Genomic DNA, 26974 nt, shown 5'->3' with positions numbered 1-26974 from the left:
AGAGCAAATTCATTGAGGGTGTGTTGAGGGGTAGGCAGTGATAATATCTATCTTTCCATCTATCTATCTCTCTATCTATCCATCTGCATATATATATATCCTTCATGTTTAAGAGGTCACTCTCAAATCAGCAAACATTTATGAAGCACCTACTAGGTGTTGGGGATATGAAGACAAAAGATGAAAGTCATTACCCTCAAGGAACTTACATTCTCCAGAGAGAAAACATGTACATATAGACATATATTCCAAATAAATGCAAGGTACTTCGGAAGGGAAGCCACTAGCATTTGGGGAGGAGGGAATGAGAAAAGGCTTCAAGTGTAAGGTGATGCTTGAGTTGCATCTTCAAGGAGATGAGAGATTCAGTGAGGTGGAGGTGAGGAGGGAATGTATTCCTGGCATGGGGAATGGCCAGGGCAAATGCATGCAGGTGGGGGATTAAGTGCCATGTGTAAAGAATAGAGAGAAAGCCAGTGCATGAAGGGGAATGATACTATAATGAGGCTAGAAATATAGACCAAATTGTGAAGGGCCTTAAAAATCAAGCAGAGGAATTTACACTTCATCCTAGAGGCAATAGATAACCAATATAATTTACTGAGTAGGGTAATGACATGGTCAGACTTGTATTTGAGGAAAGCTGCTTCAGCAGCAGTGGAGAGGAGGGACTGGAGAAATTTGAGGCAGGGAGACCTGTAAAGAGGCCACTGTAATCATAGGTTCCCAAGATGGATAATACCACCACCACCCCTGTCAGGTACTGGAACAATCCAGGGGGTGGTAGTAGCCTCTGGTGCAACTGGGGACATTGAATAAAAATAAGGGGGTAGTAGAATCATAAGGAAAGAAGAAAAGAGAAGAAAATTTTGAAAAACCATTCATACATGTTTCATCTGTTGTGTAACAAAGTTAAAGTCAGCATGATCACATTATTTTCCCAATAAACACACAAAATGCAAGTTATAACTGATCAGTGGTCAAGTCCACCAATAGATTTTAATAAGCAAGTGTAGGTAGGCAAGTGAGTAGTACATTGTCAGAAAGTCAATCATGCATCAGCAGAAATATGTGAGTGTAATGAATTGTTTACAATACAGTACTGTATGGTTATATGATATAATATTGCATCATCAAAATTTCGATGTAAGAAAAAACCCCACAAATTTACAATACATTATTAAATTTAAGATGTGTCATTTTAAAAAATATATACTTTATATTTTTTGAAATGACACAATTAGGGGCGTCTAGGTGACTTGGTGAGTAGAGCACCAGCCCTGGAGTCAAGAGGACCTGAGTTCAAATCTGGCCTCAGACACTTAACACTTACTAGTTGTGTGACCTTGGGCAAATCACTTAACCCCAATTGCCCTGCCTTCCCCCCTCCAAAAAAGCAAAAATAAAAAAAAAGAAATGACACAATTTTAAAAAAATGTTAAAAGGTTAAAGAAAGTTGATTTCTAGGGGGCATTGAGTAATTTTTTTTTTTTTAAGGGCTAGATAAATCTGGGAACTGGTGCAAAGTAGCAAAGGCTATAGTGAACTATTCTGGTAACTATGTGAGTTGACAAAAAGTTGAATGAGAGATGTAGTCTGTAGGTTTCCCATCAGCTAAAAATCTTATATGTAGTCTGGTTAATGCCAAAAATATTTCTTCCGTTTGTTTGAAGAATTCAAAGCAAACTGATTAGATACCTGTCATTATACTCTCTGTTAAAGAAGTATTCCCCGCTAATAACTGACATTACAGTTTCTCCTTACCAACCAAATCTGAACTGGGCTTAAGAATTATTAGCTATAGGAGCAGCTAGGTGGTTCAGTGAATAGAGCACCGGCCCTGGAGTCAGGAGGTCCTGAGTTCAAATCCAGCCTCACACACTTAACACAAAAACTAGCCATGTGATCTTGGGCAAGTCACTTAACTCCAGTTGCCCTCCAAAAAGCAAAAAAAAAATTTTTTTAATTAAAAAAAAAAGAATTATTAGCTGTAGCTCTTCCTTTTCCCCTTGGAAAAAATGATTTTTTACATTCTGATCCTGTTACTTTACTCAAGCCATGCTTTTGCCTTTGATTTTGACTCCTTTGAATGCAACAGAAAAAAACAAAGTATTGCTTTCTTATCTCTGAGGATGGCAAAATGGCAGCCAGTTGTTGAGACTGTAGCAAAAATGCTGAGAAAGAAGACTAGCAAGGGACTACAAGCCTGTTTAAAAAGATAAAACTAATTTTCTTTTCTTATTGGGTTAGATGCAAAAAGCCTGGAAACAGAGCCTGGTAAGTTTAAGAAAAGCTTTATTGGCATAATCTTTGTAATTGTTGTAACTTCTTTCAGAGAAAAAAAGTTTAATTGTTTGTTTCTTAAAGGCAACAGTGCATCCTGACACTGGAAGTGTAATTCCTATGCTATTTAGGCCTGCAGGTGAGTTGGTTAGAGTTCCTCAGCAGGGGTTTATCTTGTTGCAATTACTGAATCCTATGTAAAGTTTAAAACAAAAAACTTGGCCCACCTAATTTTCATTTCCTTCTTATGAAGAATTTAATACTTGGGGGCCCTAGGGATATTTGGCATATAGAAAAGAGCAGCGTGTGTGTGTGTGTGTGTGTGTGTGTGTGTGTGTGTGTACTATAAAATGTTCGGTGAGAATCTGCATTTGGTTTTGACACATTAATGTAATTAAGATTCAGTAATAAATGATGTAATAATGACACATGGATATGTAATGTATTAATATAATGCCATGTATTAATAATAACAAATACTAATTCTCAATGGATATTTTTGTATATCTATATAACTTATTGGGAATAATCTGCACTGATCTTCGGCCTTTGTCTAAAACATTTTATTAATAAAAGTCTTATCTCATCCATCTCAGAATTGCCTTCTCAAAACCAACAATTTAACATCGCTATGAACTTTCCTTTTAAGACTGAACCATAATTTAAGTAAAACCTTTAGATGGAGGAACGGCTAGGTGTCACAGTGAGTAGATCACCTGCCCTGGAGTCAGGAGGACCTGAGTTCAAATCTGGCCTCCTACAGGTAACACAAAAACTAGCTGTGTGACCTTGGACAAGTCACTTAACCCCAGTTGCCCTCCAAAAAAGCAAAAAAACAAAAACAAACAAACAAAAAACTTTAGATAGAGACTTAGGCAGCTTAAGACAAATTTTGGATCCTTTACAAAAATATAAAATTAAACTTTTACTGAGTTTGGTTGTTCTAGGGTATTTCTACATAAGTAAATAATCAAGAAATTTTCTTTCCATTTTTTTCTGTCACTAAATAGTAAAAGGTTTATTATTCCTCCGTACCAGAATTTCTGTAGGAATATACCAAAAATCAGTATTTTTCAATAAAATTCTTTGTTAAATTATAGTATCTTCATTAAAAGTGTTAATAAGTACTTCATCAGCTTGTTTGTTGTGATTAGCTTACTTATTCTCCTAAACAATAATAGTAATAATGATGATAATTGTATGAGCATACATTCTAATACTTTTATCCTGTTAAAAAAATCATTTTTTTTATCCACATGTGTAATAGTCCAGAGGATATTACATATTTTTAAAGTAGTAGATCACCTTGTTTCTCAACTATAGTGAAAAAGATGAGAATGAACTGAATAACTAAAAACAATAATAGTTTTCAAGGATGGGAACCTGCATTAGATAATAAATCCACATACTACAGACCTAAAAATATCCTGGAAAACTCAACCAGTAACCTGTACTTGGCGCAGACCTTTATCACAAACTGAATAGTTGCTCACAATTGCCCAGACATCGCATTGATCAATAAAAATTTAGGAACGTTGTTTTTTTATTGAATTATCAGCATACCAAATCCCAAGCAACATGGGACAAAAAGTTTTCAAACCACAGGGACCTGGCATAAGAAATTAAAATCACATGAGAACAAAAGAAGTTCATTTCATCCCTGTTATCCTGCCTGCTACTGAAATTGTACCAAGGACACTTTTAGTGAGCCTAATAAACAACAAGAATCACTTCTCTTATCCACCTATATAATAGTCCATAGAATATTAAATAGAAAAGAATACTGGGGGGTGGTTAGGTAGCTCAGTTGAATAAAGCACTGGCTCTGGAGTCAAGAGGACCTGAGTTCAAATCCGGTCTCAGACACTTAACACTTACCAGCTGTGTGACCTTGGGCAAGTTACTTAACCCCAATTGCCCTGTCTTCCCCACTCCAAAAAGCGAAAAAAAAAAAAAAAAAGAATACTAGTAGGATAGTGACCTGTCCTAGGACTGTTTTTGCTTGAACCCCATCAAAAACAATGAGAATCAGATAAAAATAGCTTACTTCTGGAAGGTCCTTTAAGGTTTGCAAAGTACTTTCCTCACACCAGTGGTCATCTGGGGTCAGTTCAGAATGATAACCTTGAGGCACTGCCAGATCCTGAATCATCAGGATGATTCCATTGTTTTCATTATACTGGATATAGTTAGGAAAATGAAAGTGGACTCCTACTTGTCGGAAGGGATATAATAATAGCAATATTACTAATACCCTCCCTGTATATAGCACTTTAATGCTTACAAAGTAGTTAGTGTCTACTATCACAGAATATTCTTTGAAATAGACTTAGTAGGTATCATTTTCCTAATTTTACAGATGAGAAATGATATGTAATACCAATCAAACTACCAAAAAATTACTTTAGAGAGCTAGAAAAAAATAATAGCAAAATTTACATGAAGGAGAATAGGGTAAAGGATTTCAAGGACATAGCAGAAAGAAAGAAAAAGGAAGAGGGTGCCTGCTTAGCATTACTAGATCTAAAACTACAAAACAGTAATCGTCAAAACTATTTGGTACTCATTAAAAAATTTACATGATGGGGGCGACCAGGTGGCGCAGTGAATAGAGCACCGGCCCTGGAGTCAGGAGGACCTGAGTTCAAATCCAGCCTCACACACTTGACACACTTACTAGCTGTGTGTACCTTAAAAAGTGATGGATTAAGAGAAATTTGGAAAGACTTGTATGAACTGATGAAGAGTGAAGTGAGCAGATCCAAGTGAACATTTTACACAATGACTACAACATTGTAAAGAAAAACAATTTAAAAAGACTTCAGAGCTTTGATCAATGCAATGACCAGCCACAGTTCCAGAAGATTAGTAATGAAGTATACTACCCTCTTCCTGACAGATGATGAACAAGAAGTACATAATGAGACATACTGCTTTGGATATGACCTACTATATGTGTATTTCCTTTTGTTGATCATGCTTAATTTTTTTTTAGAAATTATTATTGGTTTTGTTTCATTTAATTGGAGGTTGAAGGGGGCTAGTGACAGTGACGCCCCATTAGAAGAAAAGGAAAAAAAGACAGTCACTAAAAGCATTTTTTTAAATGTACAGGAAAAAAAAAACAGAAAGAAATACAGACAAGTAAGACAATTTAAAACATGGTGATTTTATTATGTACTTTTGAAAAAAGGGAAGCTGTATGTAATGGAGGTTCATAGTTTCTTATTTAGTAAGTTTTCTTTGTATATAGAAATGTTTGTATTTGCTAAATTCAGAATAATAAAAGAGTAAAATTATCAATTTTATTGTATTGTTATTCTTAAAATATGTTCATTGGTTTACCCAAAGTCACATTCCTAATAAATAGACCCCTGGACTCTGAACCAAGTGAGAAACTGGTAACCTAACTTCTAGTCTTTGTCAATAATTTGCTGTATGACATTGGGTATGCCATTTTGCCTCAGTTTCCTTATCTGTAAAATGAAAGTATTGGATTAAATTATCCCCAGTGATCATTCCAGCTCCAAAATTAACTAGTTCAGTGATTTAAGGAAAAAAAATTGTCACCAAGATAGAAATAAAAAAGTTTTTTAGGTTAATTATCCTTTCCCACACCTTTCCTTTATATGAGCAATTAATTACAAAACATTTGGCCTACACTAATGATCCTTTTCTTCTTCATTAGCTTTCTTGCCTATTACGGGACCCCTGGTAAGTAACCAAAAATAGACAGTTTAAAGATATCATCATTGTGCATAATTTTTTCATTATTTCCACACACTATTTATTTTCACATTGGAAAACAGAAACAATATATTACTAGTAATTCCTGGTCTAATCATTCTGGAGAACAATTTGGAACTATGCCTAAAATGCTATAAAACTTTACATGTCCTTTGACCCAGAAATATCCCTATCAGGTTTGTATCCCAAACAGATCAAAGAGAAAAGAATCTATATTTACAAAATTATTTGTAGTAGCTTTTTTTGGTGATGGCTAAGAATTAAAAATTGAAGGAATGCCAGCCAACTAGGGAATGGCTAAACAAGTTGTGGTATATGATTGTGATGGAGTACTCTTGTGCTATAAGAAATGATGAGTAGGATGACTTCATCTTGGGAAATCTTATATGAACTGATGCAAAGTGAAGTGGGCAGAACCAGGAGACCATTGTACACAGTGACAGCAAAATTGTAAGGATGATCAGTTGTGAAAGATGTAAGTACTCTGATCAAGACAATGATCCAAAACAGTTCCTAAGTACCCATACTGAAAAATGCTGTCTACTTCCAGATGGATTCTAAGTGCAGATTGAAGCATACTTTTTTCACTTTATTTTTCTTGCTTTTTTTTTTCACTATGTCTAATATGGAAATATATTTTACATGACTTGACATGTATAATTGATATCTTATTGCTTGTCTTCTTGAGGGATGGGGGAGTGAAGGAGAGTGAGGGAGGGAATTTGGAATTTGACATTTTAAAAAGTGAATATTAAAAATAAATTTTAAAAATAACGTAGAAAAAAAATGACCAGTTATCTAAAGTTTGGTCATTTCTAAGAGGCAATGTGGTATAATGGAAAGAAGCTTAGCTTAGGATTGAGGAGACCAGAGGTTTAGGACCTGCCTGTGCTGTTCTCTGTTCTTGTATAAGTCACAATCTCTCTGGGACCACAGTTTCCTCCCTCCCAGCTCTAGCTTTATATGATATGTCACTAGTTATCTTTTATGTTTATATAATCAATACTGTGCACTGTGCCTTGCACATAGCAGGTGCATAATAAATGTTTATCAGTTATTAATGAACATTTCTTCTACTAGACCTAAAGACCTTGAGGGCAGGGATAGTCTTGTTCATTTTCTCTCCTACGGTGTCCAGCACACTGCCTTGCACATAAGAAATGCTTACTAAAGTCATTTGTTGGTTAGTCTTCCACTCTATCTTACTCACCTGTCCTGTCATCCTGGTTCTCTTCTGAGTCTACTCGGCCATATCAAGTTATAGATCGATCATAGAATGTAGGGCTAGAAGTAGACTATAAGGGGTGGCTAGGTGGCACGGTGAATAGAGCACTGGCCCTGGAGTCAGGAGAACCTGAGTTCAAAACTGGCCTCCAACACTTAACACAAAAACTAGCCGTGTGACCTTGGGCAAGTCACTTAACCCCAATTGCCCTCCAAAAAGCAAAAAAAAAAAGTAGACTGTAGGTTCCTTGAGGCCAGTGACTATTTCGATTTTGCTTTTAAACCCCTAAAGCTAGTTCAGTTCCTAGAACATAGACACTGTGCTTGTTGAATTGAATGGCAGAAGGAACCAACAGTCTTCTAGTCCATTCCCTCATTTTGCAGATGAGGAAACTAAAGCCAGAGAAGTTAAAGTCACACAGTTAGTAAAATCCCAAGTCTTCTGACTGCATATCAACCCTTTGTTATTTCCTGTACAGCATAGTGTCTGTCCATGAACCCCTTACTCTGGTTCATGTACCAGCTGAGGTAAGCAAGGTTTGGTAAAAGAAACTCACTTTTCCTTTTGTTTCCTTCATGCAAGGTGTTCCTATTTCTGCAAAAGCATAAAGGAATAAAGGCTGCTCTTTTCCCTCAGGTAACAGCTGTTTCTATTTTATGATCAGTAAATTATTTCATGCTTGAATTAAAAATATAATGCCTCTACATTATTTCTTGCAGTTTTTCATCCATGCATATAATACTGAATTCAGCATAACCAATGGAAATGCAATCCATGTGAGTAAGCAATTAACCTTTTATTTTTGTATCATCCCTTAGGAAATTTAATATAATCCACAAATAATAAATAAGTGATTCACTAAATATATAATTTGATTTTTTCTCCCTTAGGCAAAATATTCTCTTGAACAGCAACTTCTTGGGATAACTACAATTCTTTCTACAACATTTTTTGGAGTAGGTATTTTTTAAGACCACTGAATCACATTCTGGTATCTCAAATCAAATGCTTATATAAAACTGACATAATTCTTCATATTTATCATGATATTTATCTCTGTACAGCTTAAATAATATTCTTACATTATGCCAGAGTTGCAAGAGGTAATGAGGTCCAGAAGACCTGACTCATATATATATACTAGCTATGTGGTTTTGGGGAAGTCATTTAACCTCTCAGTTGCCAATGTAGAAGATTTCACCTGGGAAATTCCCTACGGCAATGAAATCACAGGTCTTGACCGAAAAAAAAAAAAAAACAACCCACAAACATGGTTAGGGAAAATATCACCTTTGGGATTGGTTTGGTAGCTTCCTTTGTACTTGGAGGACATTGTCATCTGTTGGAAAATTGGGTTCATTTAATTCATTTGAAAACTATAATAATAAAAATATAAACTATTTAGTCATAATTGAACTATGGAAGACAACTTTTTATACAACTGTTTGGTCCTTATTTTCTATGCACACATAAAATCATAATTTTAACTTTTCTGTTTACTTATTACAGTATTCTAGACCTCCTTACCTAGGTAAGATTAATTTTTTTCCTCTGTGATTTCAATGACATAGGGAACTCCCTAAGGGCAAACTCCCTCTATTAATGTAGTTTGGCAACTGTTAAGCAATTTGTAATCTCAGAAATGTTATAAGAGAGAGACAAGAGAACACAGGAGACAGAGAATTGGTCTTGGAAGCAGGAAGAACCGATCCTACTTCTGACTCATGCTGACTGTGTAACCCTGGGAAAGGAATTTAAAATTAAATTATACAACAAAATTTAAATTCCAAATCTGCATTGAGACTAGAAAAGCAAGCCCAGTGTCATTGTCACTTTCTCAGAACTTCCAAAGTCATAAATCACAATCAGTATTAGTAACTCATATTTATCTAATACTTTACTGTTATGCCCATTATCTTGTTTGAAATCTTGACCTTTACATACAATTCAGTAGTTTGATTATAGGATGATCATATTATAATTCTAATGATTCCACCAGTATCCTAACCAAATAGCTTCATACATGGCTTATATATTGAAATAGGCTAGCTAAATTTTTAGTTAAGTCTCTTGGTAAGTGTGCAGTTGTTTTTCAGTGCCAATTGAATATAATCTCTAGTAGTGACTCCAAACCCTCTACCATATATATGGAAGACCGTACTGTGCTTATTTCCACTTGTCATCCTACAAGATTAACTTTCTTTCTGCAGATCTGCAGAAAGAGTAGGTACATTATAATGCATGTCAAATGACAGTGAATTAATATCCCTTCTCTGGGTTTCCTAGATTTCCCCTCTTTTGATGATGAATCGATACTCATTGAAAGGACCTGCTGTTCAGAATGTTGTTACCAAAGTCTTACCTATTCCTCTTCTGGGTAAGTAGATGAGAACTGAAAACATGGTAGTGGGCTGGTTTTTACCTGCCTTGGGCCACTATATAAAGAGACATATCTTCCTCCCTATTCTTTGCACAGATAGTTCATTCCGTTCCTATCTATATTGTGCCTAATCTTGTAGGACCTCAGGACAAAGCTATCTTTTATAGCCTGCTCACTTGGGTCCTGGATTGTATTTATTTCCTTCTTCCAGATTATAAATGTTTTATGGACTTTTTCTCTTTCACCACTGTGTTCAGCATCATAGTAGAGAGAAAATATCCTGGTTCTCTAATCTGACTCCCACATTTTGATCATGTAAATTTTAAAGCAATGACCAAGCAAATCTCAGCCCTGCTACTTATCACGTCTCCAGTTTTGGGCATGGCATCTAAGCTTTAGTTTTCACATTTATGAAATGAAGCTGTTGGACTCATTGATGCCTCTAAGGCCTCTCCTAGCTCTGTGTCTATGATTCTATAATCTTGGTTTGAGAGAATAGGTGAAACACACTTCCTTCCTGGGGATACTGGTGAAGAATGTCACATGAACTGTCAGTTATAGTGACTCTGTTGGTTAGTTTTGCTAAATAGGATTTCTTTGTTAAAAAGGAAGGTTCCTTGGGTGGGCAGCAGTATATTGGGAAGTAACTACCGTGTTTCCCCGATAATAAGACACTGTCTTATTAATTTTTTTGGAAAGAAAAACACCAGAGGGCTTATTTTCAGGGGAGGGCTTATGTTGTCCTGCCTCAGCTCTCCTCCATGGCACTGCTCTCAATGGCGCCTGCAAGCAAATCACTGGGGAAGAACAGGATGATGCGCTCACTGCTGCAGCTCTGATTGGATGCAGCTCGGAGCGTGGCGTGCGTTTCATGGGGGGGGGAGACAGACAGTACATACAGAGGGTACCGTAATGTAGCGTGTAGTGCAGGGGATAACCTTCACTACAGTAGCAATCTCAATAGGGCTTATTTTCGGGGAAGGGCTTATTTTGGAGGAATCTTACACAGTAAGGGGAGGGCTTATTTTCGGGATAGGTCTTATTATCGGGGAAACACGGTATGTTGTAAAAAAACAAATGCCTCAAAAAAATTTTAAATTCACATTTTTTGGTAAATTTTATTATTTATTTTAAATTTAAATACAAAACAAGAAAAGAAAAAAAACAACATTGCCATGCACACAGCACAAAGGATTCAATATAAAGGAATAAATTAACATTTCAAGAAAACCTATATAATAAATAAATTTTGTTTTAAAAACTGCTTTGCTTTTCTTTGCTTCCTTGTAGGTTTTCTTTTTTTTTTTTTTTGCTGTGCATTTTTTATTTAATTTTTCCCCACCACCCTGCCACCCTCCTACCATACTCTAAGGAAGGTGACAATTAAGGGCAGATACATTCATCAACATTTATAAACATGCACATATATATACTTATACACATATATGAAGACCATACTATGTTTATTTTCTCCTATCACGTTTTTCTGAACATGGATAGCATCTTCCTTCATAAGTCCAAGTCTTTTCGTGTTTTTCTAAATCAGCCAGTTCATCATTTCCTAGCACTGCAGCAATATTCAACCCAATCACATCCTATCTGAGAGATTGTCTATGAAAGTTTTTTCCCCATTTTTTCTGCTATTCTTGGCTGCATAGGTTTTATTTATACAAAAAAATTTTAATTTAAAATAATCGAAATTATCCATTTATACTTCAACATTGCTCTCACCTTATAATATAGTTTAAGATCTGATACTGATGAATCTACTTCCTTTACATCTTTTTCCCCTGTTTTCTTTGAAGTGCCTGACCATATGAACTTTGTTATTATTTTTTCTGAGTAAGATAATTTTTTAGTAATTTAATTGGGATGGTATTGAATAAATAGATTAATTAGGTAAAATTGTCATTTTATTGGCTTTACCCACCCATGAATAATAAATATTACTTCAGTTATTTAGATCTGACTTTATTTGTATAAAAAGTATTTTATGTTTATGTTTATATAGTTCCCTGTGTCTGTTTTGGCAGGTACTCTCAAGTATATTTAGCTATGTCTAGCTATTTTAAATGATCTAAAACAATATTAAATAATATTGCTGACACGTAGTGTAGTTTCCCCATTTTTCTCTTTTGATTAAATATATTTTAGCTTTAACTTTGTCTGAGATAATGATTACTACTCCTGCATTTCTTACATAATAACTTCTATTCTCGACCTTTATCTTTGTATGTATCTCTCATTTTTATACATTTCCTGAAAGCAACATACTGTTGAATTCAAATTTTTAATGTACTATCAGTTTCCATTTTATAGGTAAATTCATCCTATTCACATTCTAAACTATAATTACTCATGTGTTTTCCTCCTTCCTATTTTTCCTCACGATCCTTCTCACCTTATTCCTATCACTCCTCACTCCTCTACTTTACTTCTACCTGCTATTTGCCCTTCTATTCCTTAACCTACCCAACCCTCCAAGAGTCCCTCCTTTATCCTCTTCCCCTCCCTTGTTCTCTTATTGCTTTCTGTATTTAGAAGACTGTTATACCTTTCTAGATATATGTGTTATTCCCTCTTTAACCCATTCCCAATGAGAGTAAGGTTCCATCACTACCTGCCTTTCCTCCCTACTAGCTTCTTCTGTTTCAATTTTTCCTTTTTATGTTTCATTTGTATGAGATAATTGCTCATTTTTATCTCTCCGTACAATTTTTATTTTTTTAATCACTTTATCAGACATAGTTCAGCCCAAGCCTTTTTGTCAAACTACCGAAATAATGATGACTGTCATAAGAGTACTGATAATATTTTCACATATGAGAAGTAAACAGGTTGACCTCATTGAGTCCCTTATAATTTGTCCTTAATGTCCTTAAAAATATTTAACCTTATATTCCTCCTAGATGTTATATGTTGAATTTTCCCTTAAGTTTGGCTGTTTTTGTCACAAATACCTGAAAGTCTTTTAGTTCATTAAATGTCCTTTTTTTTCATTCAGGATTATAGTTAATTTTGCTGGGTAAGTTACCCTTGGTTGTAACCACCAGCTCTTTTGTTCTACAAAATAGTATTCCAAGAGGGGCAGCTAGGTGGTGCAATGAATAGGGCACTGGCCCTGGAGTCAGGAGGACCTGAGTTCAAATCCAGCCTGAGACACTTGACACACTTACTAGCTGTGTGACCTCGGGCAAGTCACTTAACCCCAACTGCCCTCCAAAAAGAGCAAAAAAAAATTATATATATAGTATTCTAAGACCTATAGTCTTCCAACATAGTGACTTCTAGTTCTTGTGTAATCCGTATTGTGGCTCCATGATATTTAAATTTTTTTTTTCTAGTTGCTTCCAATATTTTCTCCTTAATCTGGGAGCTTTGAAACTTGGCTGTGATATTCCTCTAAGTTTTCCTGCTGGGATCTCTTTCAGGTAGTGATGGTGGGTTTTTTTTTTTCTATTTCTGCTTTGCCTTCTTGTTCTAGAACTTCAGGGCAATTTTCCTGAGAGGTTGATAAAAAGATGATCAAATATTTCAGTTGACTGGAAACACAGGCATCATAAGAAAACTAAATAGTTATTTAACTGAATTCTTAGGTTGACCAGAGTGCAGATTCAGTTATTTCTGCTACATATCTCTGTTTGGAGCATTTTGACATGTTCTAGGTGTGACAAAATTATATCCAAGGTAAATTTAGCTGACTAGAAAACAGTCTCCATGTTTTGTTTTGCTTTTGAATACTACAGCCTTTTTAAGTACATTTAATGTGGTGGTGAGCAGAAGCCATGAGTACCAGAATGGAATCCGTGTCATGGACAAGAATGGGAATATTGTAGGACTGTCACAAGAAGCTGGGGCAAAGGTAGGTGGGCCATTGTAGAGCTCTCCTATCTGCTAACTCTTCATGCAAAGGACTGAATATTCTCTTTTGAGAAGAGAGAGGAAGTCCATCTCCTCTTATCCCCTTCCCCCTCCCCCCCCCCCGGTACATTACTTTGCATTTTGTGTTCTGATATTTGGTTGATGTGAATTATCATTGTGTTTATCTGTATAAGTGCAAGGAGATTTTGTTTTTCAAATACAGTTGGCATTATGCCAGGCTTCGGTCAATCAGGCAGTGCTGGTCTAGGTGGCCAACACAAAGAGTAAGGAACAATAGCATTTCCCTACCTATTCTGTTTTGTGCTTTAAATTGAGACGATTTGACTCTATCCCACTAGAAGTTTTTTGGATCTTAAATGATCCCAGCCTTCCCTTCTAATTAAGTCTTTTAGAAAGAAGTTCCCATTCAAGTGACCCTGGGGGATGGGGGGGGGGGTTTCCTATTGCTTCATAGGTAGGAATTTGTGTTTGTGTGTGTGTGTGTGTGTGTGTGTGTGTGTCTGCTGAAAAAGTTTTGTTGAAAAGAGAAGGCTGAGGGCAGCTGGGTGGTGCAGTGAATAAAGCACCAACTCTAGAGTCAAGAGAACCTGAGTTCAAATCTGGCCTCAGACACTTGACAAGTACTAACTGTGTTACCTTGGGCAAGTCACTTAACTCCAATTGCCTCACCAAAAAAAAAAGAGAGAGAAGACTTTGAGCTTTAACCACTATAGTTAAACTTTAATGTTTACGGTGCAGATTCTTTGTTGCCTTCACTTCATAAAACCACTTTGTTTTTTCACATTTGAAGGCTATAATTAGTAGTGGCCATTATAACCCAAAGTCTTTAGAGGAAGAAAAAAGGTAAAGGGTCTGATACTTAAAATTTGTCACTTTAGAATGGTGTTAAAATTGCATAGCTTCCTGACTTTACTTTGCATTTTCTTTAGGCAGTTGGAGAAACAGCCTTGTCTAGAGGTTTGCTCTTTGGGACTTCAATGCTTCTTTCAAGTGTCTTTGCAAACTTTGTTGAAAGGTAAGAGCTAACTCAGTGATTATGTGATTATGCACTCCAGTATGTGTGTGTGTGTGTGTGTGTATATGTATGTGTGTGTATTATATATAAATTACATACATTAGCTACCATAGTACTAATTGTGTGCATTGTAAAACTTATACAAAATAGAAATTTAACAAGGATGATATCACATTTATTCTTAAAGTCAGTAGAACACTGGAGTTTATTGAGTAGGGAGAATAATCTTGACAACTGTGTGAAGGATAATATGGAAAGGGGAGAGACTTGAAGCAGGGAGACCAATTAGGGAGCTTTTGGAATGGTCTAGTTGAGAAATGAAAAGACCCTGATCTAGGATGATGGCTAAGTGAATAGCGAGAAGGGGGCATATGCAAAAGATGTTATGGAAGTAGAAACATCACAATCTGGCAACTGATTAGCTATGTGCAGTGAAAGAGAGTGAGGAATTGAGGATGCCATGAAGATTGTAAACCTGGGCCCTGGAAGGACGGTGGTGCCTTCAGCAAAAGCCAAGAAATTTGGAAGAGAAATGGGTTTGGGAGAAAGATAATGGAACGAATTCGATTATGAAAGCCATGACCCATCCATGACAGATTGTCCTATATGATTTACTTTGTCCCACTCGAGATGAAAAGAGTTATGGGCCTTTCTTATTGCTCAGTGCCCACTCTTTGAGAGGCCCTTACCGCAGCTGTGAGGTGATCTGGTGAGGGGAGGGAAATGTATATGCTAGGGGAGGTGGGGTGTGTGTGTGTATGTGTGTGTGTGTGTGTGTGTTAAATTTTTCCCAATGGCTGTGGATGTCTATGTAGTGGTTAAGTTATAACTGCCTTGATGTCTGATTCAGGAGAAGGAATTTTGGGTGTTTGCAAAATAAAGTGAGGGACAGAGAGGGAAATAAAGGTAGATGTGGTTTTGTTAGAAACAAAACAACCAATAAACAAGCATTTATCAAGTGCCTACTATGTGTCAGGCACTGTGTTAGGAATTGGGGATAAAAATATAAAGAATAATCCCTAGCCACAGGAAGCTTGAATTGTAATAAAGAAGACAGCATACATATACACACATATGCATGTACTTCTATATACATACACATGTATGTATATATGTATATAATATGTCAGTGTATATGAATAGAATAAATGTGATGTAATTTGGGAAGGAGGCGCTAGCAGTCAGAGGCGGGATCAGGAGTCACGCCGCATACCCATACTGTCTTCTGCTCCTCACTTTGGAGACCACACGATCTCCAAAAGCTTTTTTAGGACTAAATCCTCTTAAGGCCACTGTTCTCCTCATTTTTTTTTTCTCCTTTTTTTTTTTAATTTAAATGCTTTATTAACTGCTGATTTACATCATTCGTTTACGCCAGATTTTGAGTTACAAATTTTCTCCCCGTTTTCCCCCCACCCATCCCCCCAAAACAGCAGTCCCACAGGATATCCCCACCTCCAATCTGCTCTCTCGCATATTTTCTCCCATACCCGTTTCAACTTTTCCAGTGGATCTCTATGCCTCAGTGCCTGTATATCTTTTTTCTTAATTACATGTAAGATGGTATTAATAATAGTATATATATATATATATATATATATACACACACACTCACATATATATATTTGAATATTTGATTTAAACTTTCAATTCCAGATTCATTCCCTTCCCCCCCCGCCACCCACCCCCACTGGGGGGACAAGCAGTTCAGTATAGGTTGTACATGTGTGGCTAATGCAAAACAATAACATAGTAGATGTATTGTAAAAGACTGACTATATTTCCCTCCCTCCTATCCCACCTCACACTTGTTCTATTCTCTACTTTGATCCTGTCCCTTTTCAAAAGTGGGTGCTTCCAACTTCCCTCCCCCCCCAGCCTGCCCTCCCTTCCATCATCCCCCCTCACATCCCCTTCCCCCCCTATCCTCCTGGAGGGTGAAATCCCCTGTTTAGTGTGTATTTCCCTCCCTTCTCAAGCCAGATTCAATAGGAATAAGGTTGACCTATTCCCTTTTGCCTTCCTATTCTTCCCCTCCATTGTAACCATTTTCCCTTGCCTCTTCTGTATGAGATAGTTTGCCCCACTCTGTCTCTCCCCATCTCCTCTCATTATATTCCTCTCACCTCTTAATTTCACCTTTTAAGTATCATCCCTTCCTGTTAAATTGGTCCCGTGCCCTCTATCTATGTATACCTGTAAACGTATATACACACATTCACATATGTATTCATATGCCCGAATACCCTCATATAAAGACATATATATATATATTTCTAATCCCTTCAACTATTGAGAAAAGTTTCATAGGTTACAATTATTGTTTTTCCATGTAGGAATGTTAATAGTTCAACTTTGGCCAGGTGGCTCAGCGAGCAAGAGCACTGGCTCCATTGCCGGGACGACCCGGATCAAATCCGGGCCCAGACACCCAGCACCACACCCAGAAACAACAACTGGCCATGCAACCCCAAGCAAGCCACTCAACCCCGATTGCTTAAAAAAAAAAATAGTTCAACTTTGATAAGTTCCTTATGATTTCTTTTCCCTGTTTACCTTTTCATGCTACTCTTGCTTCTTGTATCTGAATGTCAAATTTTCTATTCAACTCTGGTTTTTTCAGCAAGAATGCTTGAAAGTCCTGTATTCCACTGAATGACCATATTTTCCCCTGAAACATGATACTCAGTTTTGCTGGGTAGGTGATTCTTGGTTTTAATCCCAGTTCCCTTGACCTCCGGAATATCACATTCCAGGACCTTCGATCCCTCAGTGTAGAAGCTGCCAGATCCTGGATTATCCTGATTGTGTTGTGTTTCCACAATATTCAAATTGTTTCTTCCTGGCTGCTTGTAATATTCTCTCCTTAATCTGGGAATTCCGGAACATGGCTATAATATTCCTAGGAGTTTTCTTTTTGGGATCTTTTTCAGGAGGTGATCGGTGGATTCTTTCAACCCCTATTTTTCCCTCTGGTTCTAAAACATCAGGGCAGTTTTCTTTGAGAACTTCCTGGAGGATGCTTTCCAGGCTCTTACTTTGGTCATGGCTCTCAGGCAGTCCAATAATTTTTAAATTATCTCTCCTGGATCTATTTTCCAGGTCAGTGGTTTTTCCCATGAGATATTTCACATTGCCTTCTATTCTTTCATTTGTTTGGATCTGTTTAACAGTATCTTGATTTCTCATAAAGTCATTAGCTTCCATTTGCTCCAATCTAATTCTGAAGCAATGATTCTCCTCAGTGAGCTTTTGAGATTCTTTTTCCATCTGGCAAATTCGACTTTTTAAGGCATTCTTCTCCTCATTGCCTTTTTGAGCCTCCTTTGCCATTTGAGTCAGTCTGTTTTTTAAGGTATTATTTTCTTCAGTCAGGCTGTTGACTCTCATTTCATAATTTTCTTGCATTGTTCTCATTTCTCTTCCCAATTTTTCCTCCACTTCTCTTATCTGCTTCTTAAGGTCCTCTATGGCCTGTAACCAGCTTGTATTTTCCTTTGAAGCTTTTGGTGCAGGAGTTCTGACTTTACTGTTTTCCTCCTGTTCCATGCCTTGCTCCTTCTTATCCCCAAAATAGGAGTGTAACGTTGGAATCTTCTGTCTGCTTTGTTTCCTTTGCCTGCTCATTTTGCCACTCAATGATTTGACTTTTGGGCTTTTTGCCACAGTAGGACTCTGCCACCAGTTTTCGTCCCAAACGCTGGGGTTTTCTCAGCTGCCAGAGGTATTAGATGGGTGCCCTCTCTGAGGTCTCCACACGCTCTGGCAAGCTGTACACACACCCCAGGACCTCCACCCTAGACTGCAATCCAGATCCAAGCAGGTTAAAGCAAGAGCGATTACCCCTCAGACTGGTGCTTGGTCCCCCTACACTCTGCAGGCCAGGAGCTGAAGCCGCCATGTGGCGCTGGCAGGCTGTGCTGGCGTCTCAGCGGTTTCTCGCTCCGGGGGTAAAAGCCACACACTCCCACTTCCTGGGTCCCAAAGTCCAGACTGCACTGGCCTCTCACCTTGTCCTTCGCATCTATGTATTGATAAATCTGGAAATGGCCACAGCTGCTGCTGATCTGGAGTCCCTCTGGCTGGCGGCTGGTCAGGCCCGCCCTGGGGCTAAAGCCTCCGCATGGTGCTGGGCTTGGCTCCGAGAGCGCTGCGCTGGCCGATTCCTGCCGGCCTGCCGGGCTGTCCTCAGCGGGAGGTTAGCTTCTCTGTGTCATTTTGTGGGTTCTGCAGCTCCAAAGTTTGTTTGGAGTCCCCTTTTTACATGGATTGGGGAGGGTGGAAGCCGGAGCTGCAGGAAGGTCATGCTTCTACTCCGCCAAGGCCACTGTTCAACATGGGCCTGTATTTTTTTGTCTTGACCCAAGGTCTTCATTTGTTAAACCAGGATGAGTAATAAGAAAAGGTGTCAGATTCAATGGGCTTACCTCCTTTATCAGAAACAAGGATGAGGAAAAGGTCTTCTTGATACTTTGACTACTCAACGTTGGCCCTAAAAGATTGTAGCTAAAGGGCAGCTAGGTGGCACAGTGAATAGAGCACCCACCCTGGAGTCAGGAGGACCCAAGTTCAAATCCAGACTCAGACACTTAATACTTACTGGCTGTGTGACCTTGAGCAAGTCACATAACCCCAACTGCCCTACCTTCCCCCCCTCCAAAAAGCAAAAAAAAAAAAAAAACAACTGTAGCTAGAAACTTGAGTCACATCAATGCCTTCCTTGGCTACTCTCCCCCACCTTTATAATAACCTTTTAAAACATCCTACCTGCTGGTTCTCATTATTTGGAGCTCCACCCAGTGCATCCTTCCTCCTCACCTTCAGGGTGGACCTTCTGGTTTCTAGATAATTGAGAAAGGTGTTCCCCATAATCTGGTAGATGAACAAGGAAAAGGCAGCAGGTCAGAACATGGAGTTACCTAATATAACACTAGGGCTACAGTATACATCATTTGGTGGGGTTTGGTGGTGCTATGGGAATAGACTCACATAAAATAGCAATGAAGATGATAAAACTGATGACTGATATTATTACGTCAAATTGTAAAGTGCCTGCTTCAGAAGCTAGTATAATTTTGTAGCAAAGTTAAGGAGGTGTAACTTTCTTTCCTTAGGACCAACCTTGTCCATCAAAATCCAAAGTTTCTGATAGCCATGAAGCTAAATGTGACTCTTCTGGTAATGGGATTGATGGTACCAGTTTCATTTTGTCTGTTTCCACAGACAGGGCAGGTAAGTTCCTTTTGAATATTTCCTGAGAATCACTTAAGTTCAACTTTTATTGAGTCCTAGCTCAGGAGAGCACAGACTATCTTATTTCATTATTGTTTCCCTGTCAATTAACTCAGGACCTTCAACACACCAGGAAGTTAATAAATGTTTGCTTATTTGAATTGAAGGAATCAGAAACTTTAAAATGAATAAATGTGTGGCGTGTTAAAATTCCCTTGACTTTCCTAGGTAGCTCTCCTTCCATTTCCATCTCCTCCTACACCAGCAAGTCATTGCTTCATGTTGTTTAGTTGTTTTGGTCACATCCAACTCTTCATGACCGCATTTGGAGTTTTCTTGGCAAAGATAGCAAACCACTTCAGTGGTTTGCTATTTCCTTCTCCAGTTCATTTTTACAAATGAGGAAATGGAGGCAAACAGGGCCCAGGGTCACACAGCTAGTATGTGTCTGAGGCCGGATTTGAACTCAGAAAGATGAGTCTTCCAGACTCCAGACCCAGTACTCTATACACTGTGCCATTTAGCTGCCTCTAGTCATTATTACATTTATTAATTACCTAAGGCCACAATAGAGGCTTGATGTATCAACTCTTCCATAGTGCAGTCCCCTGCAAACCATGTTATGGTGATCTTGAATTTTATGTCGTCACTACCATCAAAGTTAAATTGGGGGTGGGGGATAAGAGGAAAGTCAGAATTTATTAATATTCTTGGAGGGAGCATTGGTTTGTGGCACTCCTGGGATCTTTTTAAAGTATGGGCATAGGCATAAGAGATTTTTAAAATATAGCATCACTGGGAGATCATGTGGCATAGTGAGAGTGCTGTACTTGGAACCAGAAGAGACTTGGGTTTGACTCCCATCTATGACACATACTCTGGGTTTAACTGTAAGTAAGTCAGAGTAACTTCTCTTAACCTGTTGCATATTTTTTTAAACTTTAAAGTTGCATATTTTTTTAAACTTTTAAACTTTTTTAAAGTACATTTATAGATAATATATTTAATACATAATGCATTAGTATAGATACATACATGTATATTTGGTATATGTATCCATGCATTGTATACCCATACATGTATGCACACATGCATACATGACTGTTAGGGAGAAGGAGAAAGGGAGAAAAAAGAGAGAGGCAGCTGTAGTGTAGTGGACAGAGAGCTAGCCTCAGAGCTGGGAAGATCTGGGTTCATGTCTTGCCTCCACTATAAACTAGACATGGGACTTAAGCAAGTCAGTCCCCTCTTGTTGCACAAGGATGCCTGTAGACAGCATCTTAACTTAGAAAACCATGTGTTTATAATTTTTTCAATTAATACATCAGCATATGAAAATCATATCATCTTAATCTGGTTTGGGTCCTACTAGGGAGTGTTGTGGCCACATGCAACCCAGGGCCATGGGTGTGACTCCTTTGCTCCAGGTTATTCTCTGACATCTAAATTGTTAAGTAGAAACCAGCCTTCATTGTTAGAGGGAGTCTTCTTACCTGGAAAGTTCCCCATACCAATGAAATGCAGTTCCTATATTTTTTATCCCTGTAAATGTCAGTGATTATTATCTGACAAAGGAAGGTAGGATCCAGTAATTTTTTTGTGGGGGAAGGGCAATTGGGGGTAAGTGGCTTGCCCAAGGTCACACAACTAGTAAGTGTTAAGTGTGTAAGGCTGTATTTGAACTCAAATCCTCCTGACTCTAGGGCCAGTGCTGTGCCACTTAGCTGCCCCAGGATCCAGTACTTTTTGCCATATAAATAGCTCAGATTTTTACATAGCACCTTAAGGTATACAAAGTGTTTAACTTTAAGTTAAACTTAAGTTTAAATAACTTTATATGTTAACTTTTAGTATATGTATATATATGTGTGTGTGTGTGTGTGTGTATAATACATACACACATATATAACTATACTTTAAGCTTTAATAGCTTTGAACTGCAACAAGACTTTTTGGGACATCCCGTATTATCTCTTTTGATCCTCACAACAATCCTGTGAATTAGATGCATAATTACCCCCATTTTACAGATGAGGAAACAGATTGAGAAAGATTAGAGTGGTTTGCAAAGGGTAGCTAATAAGTGTCTTAGACAGGATTTGAATTCAGACTTCCCTGTCTCCAAGTCTAGCACACTATACACTATGTTACCTTAACTACTTCTAGGTATCCCTTTGTAAGATGGGTATTTTTGCATTTCACACACTGACTTCTTTAGAATTTAGTCCTTCATATAATTGGATAAGAGTTCTTACCTTCTTTCTATCATGGTATAGCAGCAAGCACCCCAAGCGCATCCTCAGGGTTTGCTGCCCATACAGGTTCTTGGATCTGCTTTGTTAAAGGAAAGCAACTCAAAATGGGTTAACAAGCTTACTTTAATCAGTCAGACATATATCGTTTACCTTGTTCAGGGGAAAAAGGTCAGCACCCCAAACTTCAAAATATACAGACAGAATTATCAAGACATTAACAGATCAAGTAGACAGCTTTCCAAACTGTCCAACCATTACATCCATACCCAGTCAACATCTGGGTTTCCACATCTGGGTTTTTCAAAGCCGGGGAACTCTCAACAATGGCTTCCCAGAATTCAGATCAAATCACAGAACACTTTTCAAAGTGAGTCCCAAAACAAAGCTACACATCAGGGCTTATATAGCCTTCTCCTGGCTCAGAGAATGTAACAACTTTATTGACTCACTGGCCAATCAAGAAGTATCTACTGAAAAACAAGCCTCCCTCCCCAGGCTTCAGGTGCATTTTAGCCTAGGGGCAGGGAAGATCTTCCAAATTTGCATTCCCATTACACATGGATACTTTGGCAGTTTGGTGAAACCTATGGATCCTGTCTCAGAATAATGTGTTTAAATACATAAAATAAAATAAAATACTTATGATTAGAAAAGCAACCAATTATATTGAAAGTTATCAAAATAATTTTTAAAAATCAAGTTCACAGTCCCAGACTACAAACCCCAAATGGGTGGGCTTTCCCAAACATTTTGGTATTTGCCTATTGTTAAGATTGTTGTAGGTTATGTGGTTTCATTTTGGCATAATATTTAGTAAATTGCACAGAACCCTCAAAGTATTTTTCTTGGGTTGTTCTGCCTTAGCTGAATCCTCAGCCAGCATTTACTATCATTTTTTTCTTCTAGTACAATTTCTAGTTATGGGAAAGCTGGAATCAGATCACCATGTCAGTGACAGGAAGAACTGTGCAGGGGTCATTATATGACTGCTCACAGAGGTTGATGACTCTTCCTCTCTCCATTTTTATCCTCTATGACCACATGTCACTCAGTGCTTCTTGACCAGTTCTCCCTTAAGACAGCCTTGAACAGACATGCCACTAATTTTATAGAAGTCCCCCCCCCCCCAAAAAAAAAAAAACTTTTCCAGCCTAGAACATGAATTTGCAGCCCCTGGAATGGATGTAGTGGTTGTTTCATGGCAACTCTGCATTGTAGAGAGGCACATAAAGATGGTTGTAATGGGGTGGGGTTGGAAGGGACGTAGGCCCACCACTGTCATCTTTGTCCCAAGACACTGCCCCAAAAAGTTGGCACCCAGACTTATTCTGCTTTACTGTGGGACCATGCAGGAACTCTAGGATGTGGTCAGCTAGGCCCTTGCCAGTGGCTTAAACTGCTTTACCCTTGAGGGTAGCCTCACTTTTCCAAGATCCTGGATGGCTACATCAGGGAACTACATGCAGGTTGCTATCCTACTGGCGAACCCTTGTTTGAAACATGAAATATAAATGCAAATATAATATACATGTCATTCATATATAAATATATTTATGTGGACAAGAAAAAAAAACCAAAAAGTTTTTAAAAGTTTTAGAAGTAATGAATTGTGTGTGTTATGTATGTATGTGTATATATACATATGTATGTGGAGAGAGAGCACGTGCACGTGTAGGTATAGATATGTTTTTAAAAACAACCTTGTTCTTTATAGTGATACTTTATTTCAGGTTTAGTCTTTCACAGTGATGAGCCTTCTTTCTCAAAGACATTGTGAAATTTTAAAACACTTTAAGTTGATAATATGGAATACTATCAAATAAGAATGAAAAAAACAAAAATTTAAGATGGACTTTTTTCATGTTAATTAGTATGTTTTAAAACACTGTCATGGTTTCTTTGTGAGACTTGTAAAAGGCTAATCTTGAAATAAAGTATCTCTATAAAGAAGGAGGTCGTTTTTGCTTTGTTTTGTTTACTTAGATTTCTAGGGCAACAAACTATATTGTAAATCTTACCAATTTGTCTTTGTTTTTCAGATACAGCGAACCTCTCTAGAACCAGAAATCCAGTCCTTGACAGAGGAAACAGATCTCTTTTATAATAGAGGACTTTAAAGATCAGTTTGAAATTTCAACATGGCTTGTCTTCTCACAGAGCTTACTCACAGAGGCTTAGAGAAGATACCTAGAGAAGGCCAACCCCATACTTGAGTACCCCAGAAGTCCTTCCCTTAAAATATTTTTTTTTTCTCAAGATTTCAGGCTTAGATGTTTATGCTTTTTCTCTCTTTGTGAAGTTGATGGCAGTGAAGCTTTTGGGTCTTTGTGTATTACAGATAGCAATCTTTTTTGAGGTATGGGTCAACCTTGAGGTTTGCTAAACACTTTACATTCAATCTCTGGAGAGCTAGCTGATCAAGATACTTTATGCCAGTAGTCAACCTGAAGGAAAGAACAAAGTTGTTCTGCCTTAGCTGGATCCTCAAGCCAGCACTTAATATCATTTTTTGACTCTAGCGCAATTTTCATTTACTGGGAGGCTGGAATTAGAATCAGATCACTATGTCAAACAAATTAAGTATATTTTCATTGGGTGGGAGATATATGTGTGTTTATATGTGTGTATGTATATTTTTTAAAATGGTTGGGGAGGGGAGAATTTGTTCACTTTTACACATTCAAGCCCCAAGAAGTTGCACCTATCCTGTGATGGATTTTTATATATATGTATGTATGTATGTATGTATATATGTACATATATATACACTACTGCGAAATTGCTATTAAAATTTTTATAAAACCTATTGTTCAGTGTTTGAAAAATGGATTAGTAATGGTATGAATTTCCTTATTATAAATTATAATTTCATTTGATTTAAAATTAGGTGTAATAATATGCTTAAACACCCAATACCCACCAAGTTGATAACCAAACAGGTAACAGTTTTCTTCTCTTTGGGAAAGAAGGGTACTCAACTCATGCTATAGAACAAATTGACTTTTGTGAAATCATGTAAGAGAAACCGTGCCAAACTGATGAAAAAATACAAGTTCAGTGATTTTATATATGTGTGTGTGTGTGTGTTCAGTTTTTATATTTAATTAGATCAATGATCTTGCCAGTGTTGAGATTCACACAATGGTGCAGATTATAAGCCTTCTGTGTTTTCTCATCCTGTATGATTTTTGTCCATGTTCTTCCATAAAGCTCCCAGAGAGATGTGCCTAGGGTGCTGGAGGCAATCTTTAAGTTCTTTTAGCTATTGGATACCAGTTTAGCACTTCAGCTATTTGGTTTCTTTCACTCTTCCTACAGAACCAGCCCACATTCATTTCAGATCACACATTCCTTGGATAGCTTCCCTTATGCCACTTCTTATAAGTAGACTGTCACTGGAACTAGTCTACAGCCCATTTATGCTTATGCATCTTTGGTCCACCTGCAAACTTTGATCCTTCCAAAGATTTATAATTATACAGCATCATCAGAAGAATTGTGTGTGTGTGTGTGTGTGTGTGTGTGTGTGTGTGTGTGTACTTTAAAGAGGGCTTTTTCTTCATGCAATTCAAAGTAAGAAAGATGATAAAAGATGGAACTAGTTGGTTTGGGAGGTGAAGAGCTATAAGACATGCATGTTAATTACACTCTTGTTGGAACTGTGAATTGGTTTAATCTTTGAAAAAATTATTTGGAGTTAGGTGAGAAAAACCACTTAACTGTTCATATACCTTTTGATCTAGCAATTCCACTGCTGCACATATACCTTCTCCCCCCAAAAGTCAAAGATTGAGGGAAGCGTCCCATATATGATAAAGTATTTATAGCAGTACTTTTTTTTTTTTTAAGCAATCGGAGTTAATTTGCTCAAGGTTACACAGCCAGGTGTTTCTGGGTGGGTGCTAAGTGTCTGAGCCCAGATTCGATCCCCAGGTCATCCCGACACTGGAGCCGGTGCTCTTACTCACTGCGCCACCTGGCTGCCCCAGTACTTTTTATAATAGTAAAAAACTGGAAACAGGCTTCTCATTAATGGAGAATGGCTGAACTGGTAAATGAATGAAACACACTATTGCCACACCACAAGAAACAATGAGTGTCAAGGAATTCATAGAAAAAAGGGAATACTTATTAGTCAACATTTATGTGGTGCTTTAAGGTTTGCAAAGTCCAGGGAGCACGATATACACAGTGCCTAAATATTGTAAAATATATACATACATACATACATACACACACATATAGCACTGAAAAGTGATCAGGCTCTAATTCTAATAACTAACCTCTGTCCTGGAGAACTGATGATGAAATCTATCTTACTCCTTAAGCAGAAGTAAAGAATGACAGATATGGAATATGGGATAGAGACACATTTAGTGTGTCAGTTGGTTTTTTTTTTTAATTTTTTTTCTCTTATAAGCAAGGGTTCAAGAAAGGGAGAAGTTAGGGTAAAAATAACATGGAGTAAAAAAGGCAAAACTTCAAAAAATTTATTTTTAAATAAATTAGGATTTGTGTCAAGGAATAGCTTGAAATCATTTAAAGTATCGTACAGCTACCAGAGCCAGGTCTCCATGCCACTTCCTGTCCATGCTCATACCATACTACCTCCATTCCAGCCATCATTCCCATCTCTCTGCCTCCCATCCTTGGACTCCACCTCAAGACACTGAGCTCAGATAAACTGAGCTTTCACACAGCCCTGGCTGGAATAAGGTTTTTAAACCACATCCCAGCCATGTCCTTGGAGGCAGAGGCTGTGTTGCTTGGTTTGGTACTCCTAGTCCTTGGCACAGGACCTGGCACATAGCAAGTGCTTTATAAATGTTGGAAGCTATCTAAATGGGATCTTGTATTCTTTGTACCTTTAAGTTTATTGAGTAAAAATTAGTCTCACAAAGATGAGAAAGCATACAGTCCAGCAATTGCTGGATATCCTTTCAATCATCTTTTTA

General features: G+C 37.6%; 1 protein-coding gene across 1 annotated transcript in view; it reads left to right on the top strand.

Moving 5' to 3' along the window:
- SFXN4 (sideroflexin 4) overlaps positions 1-25085 on the top strand; it is a 30991-nt gene extending 5906 nt beyond the window's left edge. The window contains exons 4-14 of the mRNA XM_069099070.1: positions 2251-2277; positions 2368-2422; positions 5972-5997; positions 7838-7891; positions 7975-8031; positions 8146-8211; positions 9542-9632; positions 13382-13497; positions 14447-14532; positions 19647-19764; positions 24059-25085. Of these exons, the coding sequence (XP_068955171.1) occupies positions 2251-2277; positions 2368-2422; positions 5972-5997; positions 7838-7891; positions 7975-8031; positions 8146-8211; positions 9542-9632; positions 13382-13497; positions 14447-14532; positions 19647-19764; positions 24059-24136 (774 nt within the window). The 3' untranslated portion in view covers positions 24137-25085. The remainder of the gene's footprint in view (positions 1-2250; positions 2278-2367; positions 2423-5971; positions 5998-7837; positions 7892-7974; positions 8032-8145; positions 8212-9541; positions 9633-13381; positions 13498-14446; positions 14533-19646; positions 19765-24058) is intronic.
- The last annotated feature ends 1889 nt before the right edge of the window (positions 25086-26974 follow it).

This window comes from Petaurus breviceps, unplaced genomic scaffold, assembly GCF_028583685.1.
Source record: "Petaurus breviceps papuanus isolate PSGF00001 unplaced genomic scaffold, PetGlider_PUasm1.0 37, whole genome shotgun sequence".
NCBI classification, from domain to species: Eukaryota; Metazoa; Chordata; class Mammalia; order Diprotodontia; family Petauridae; genus Petaurus; species Petaurus breviceps.
The sequence above is the reverse complement of the archived record's forward strand: the minus strand, read 5'-3'. Positions and strand labels throughout refer to the sequence as shown.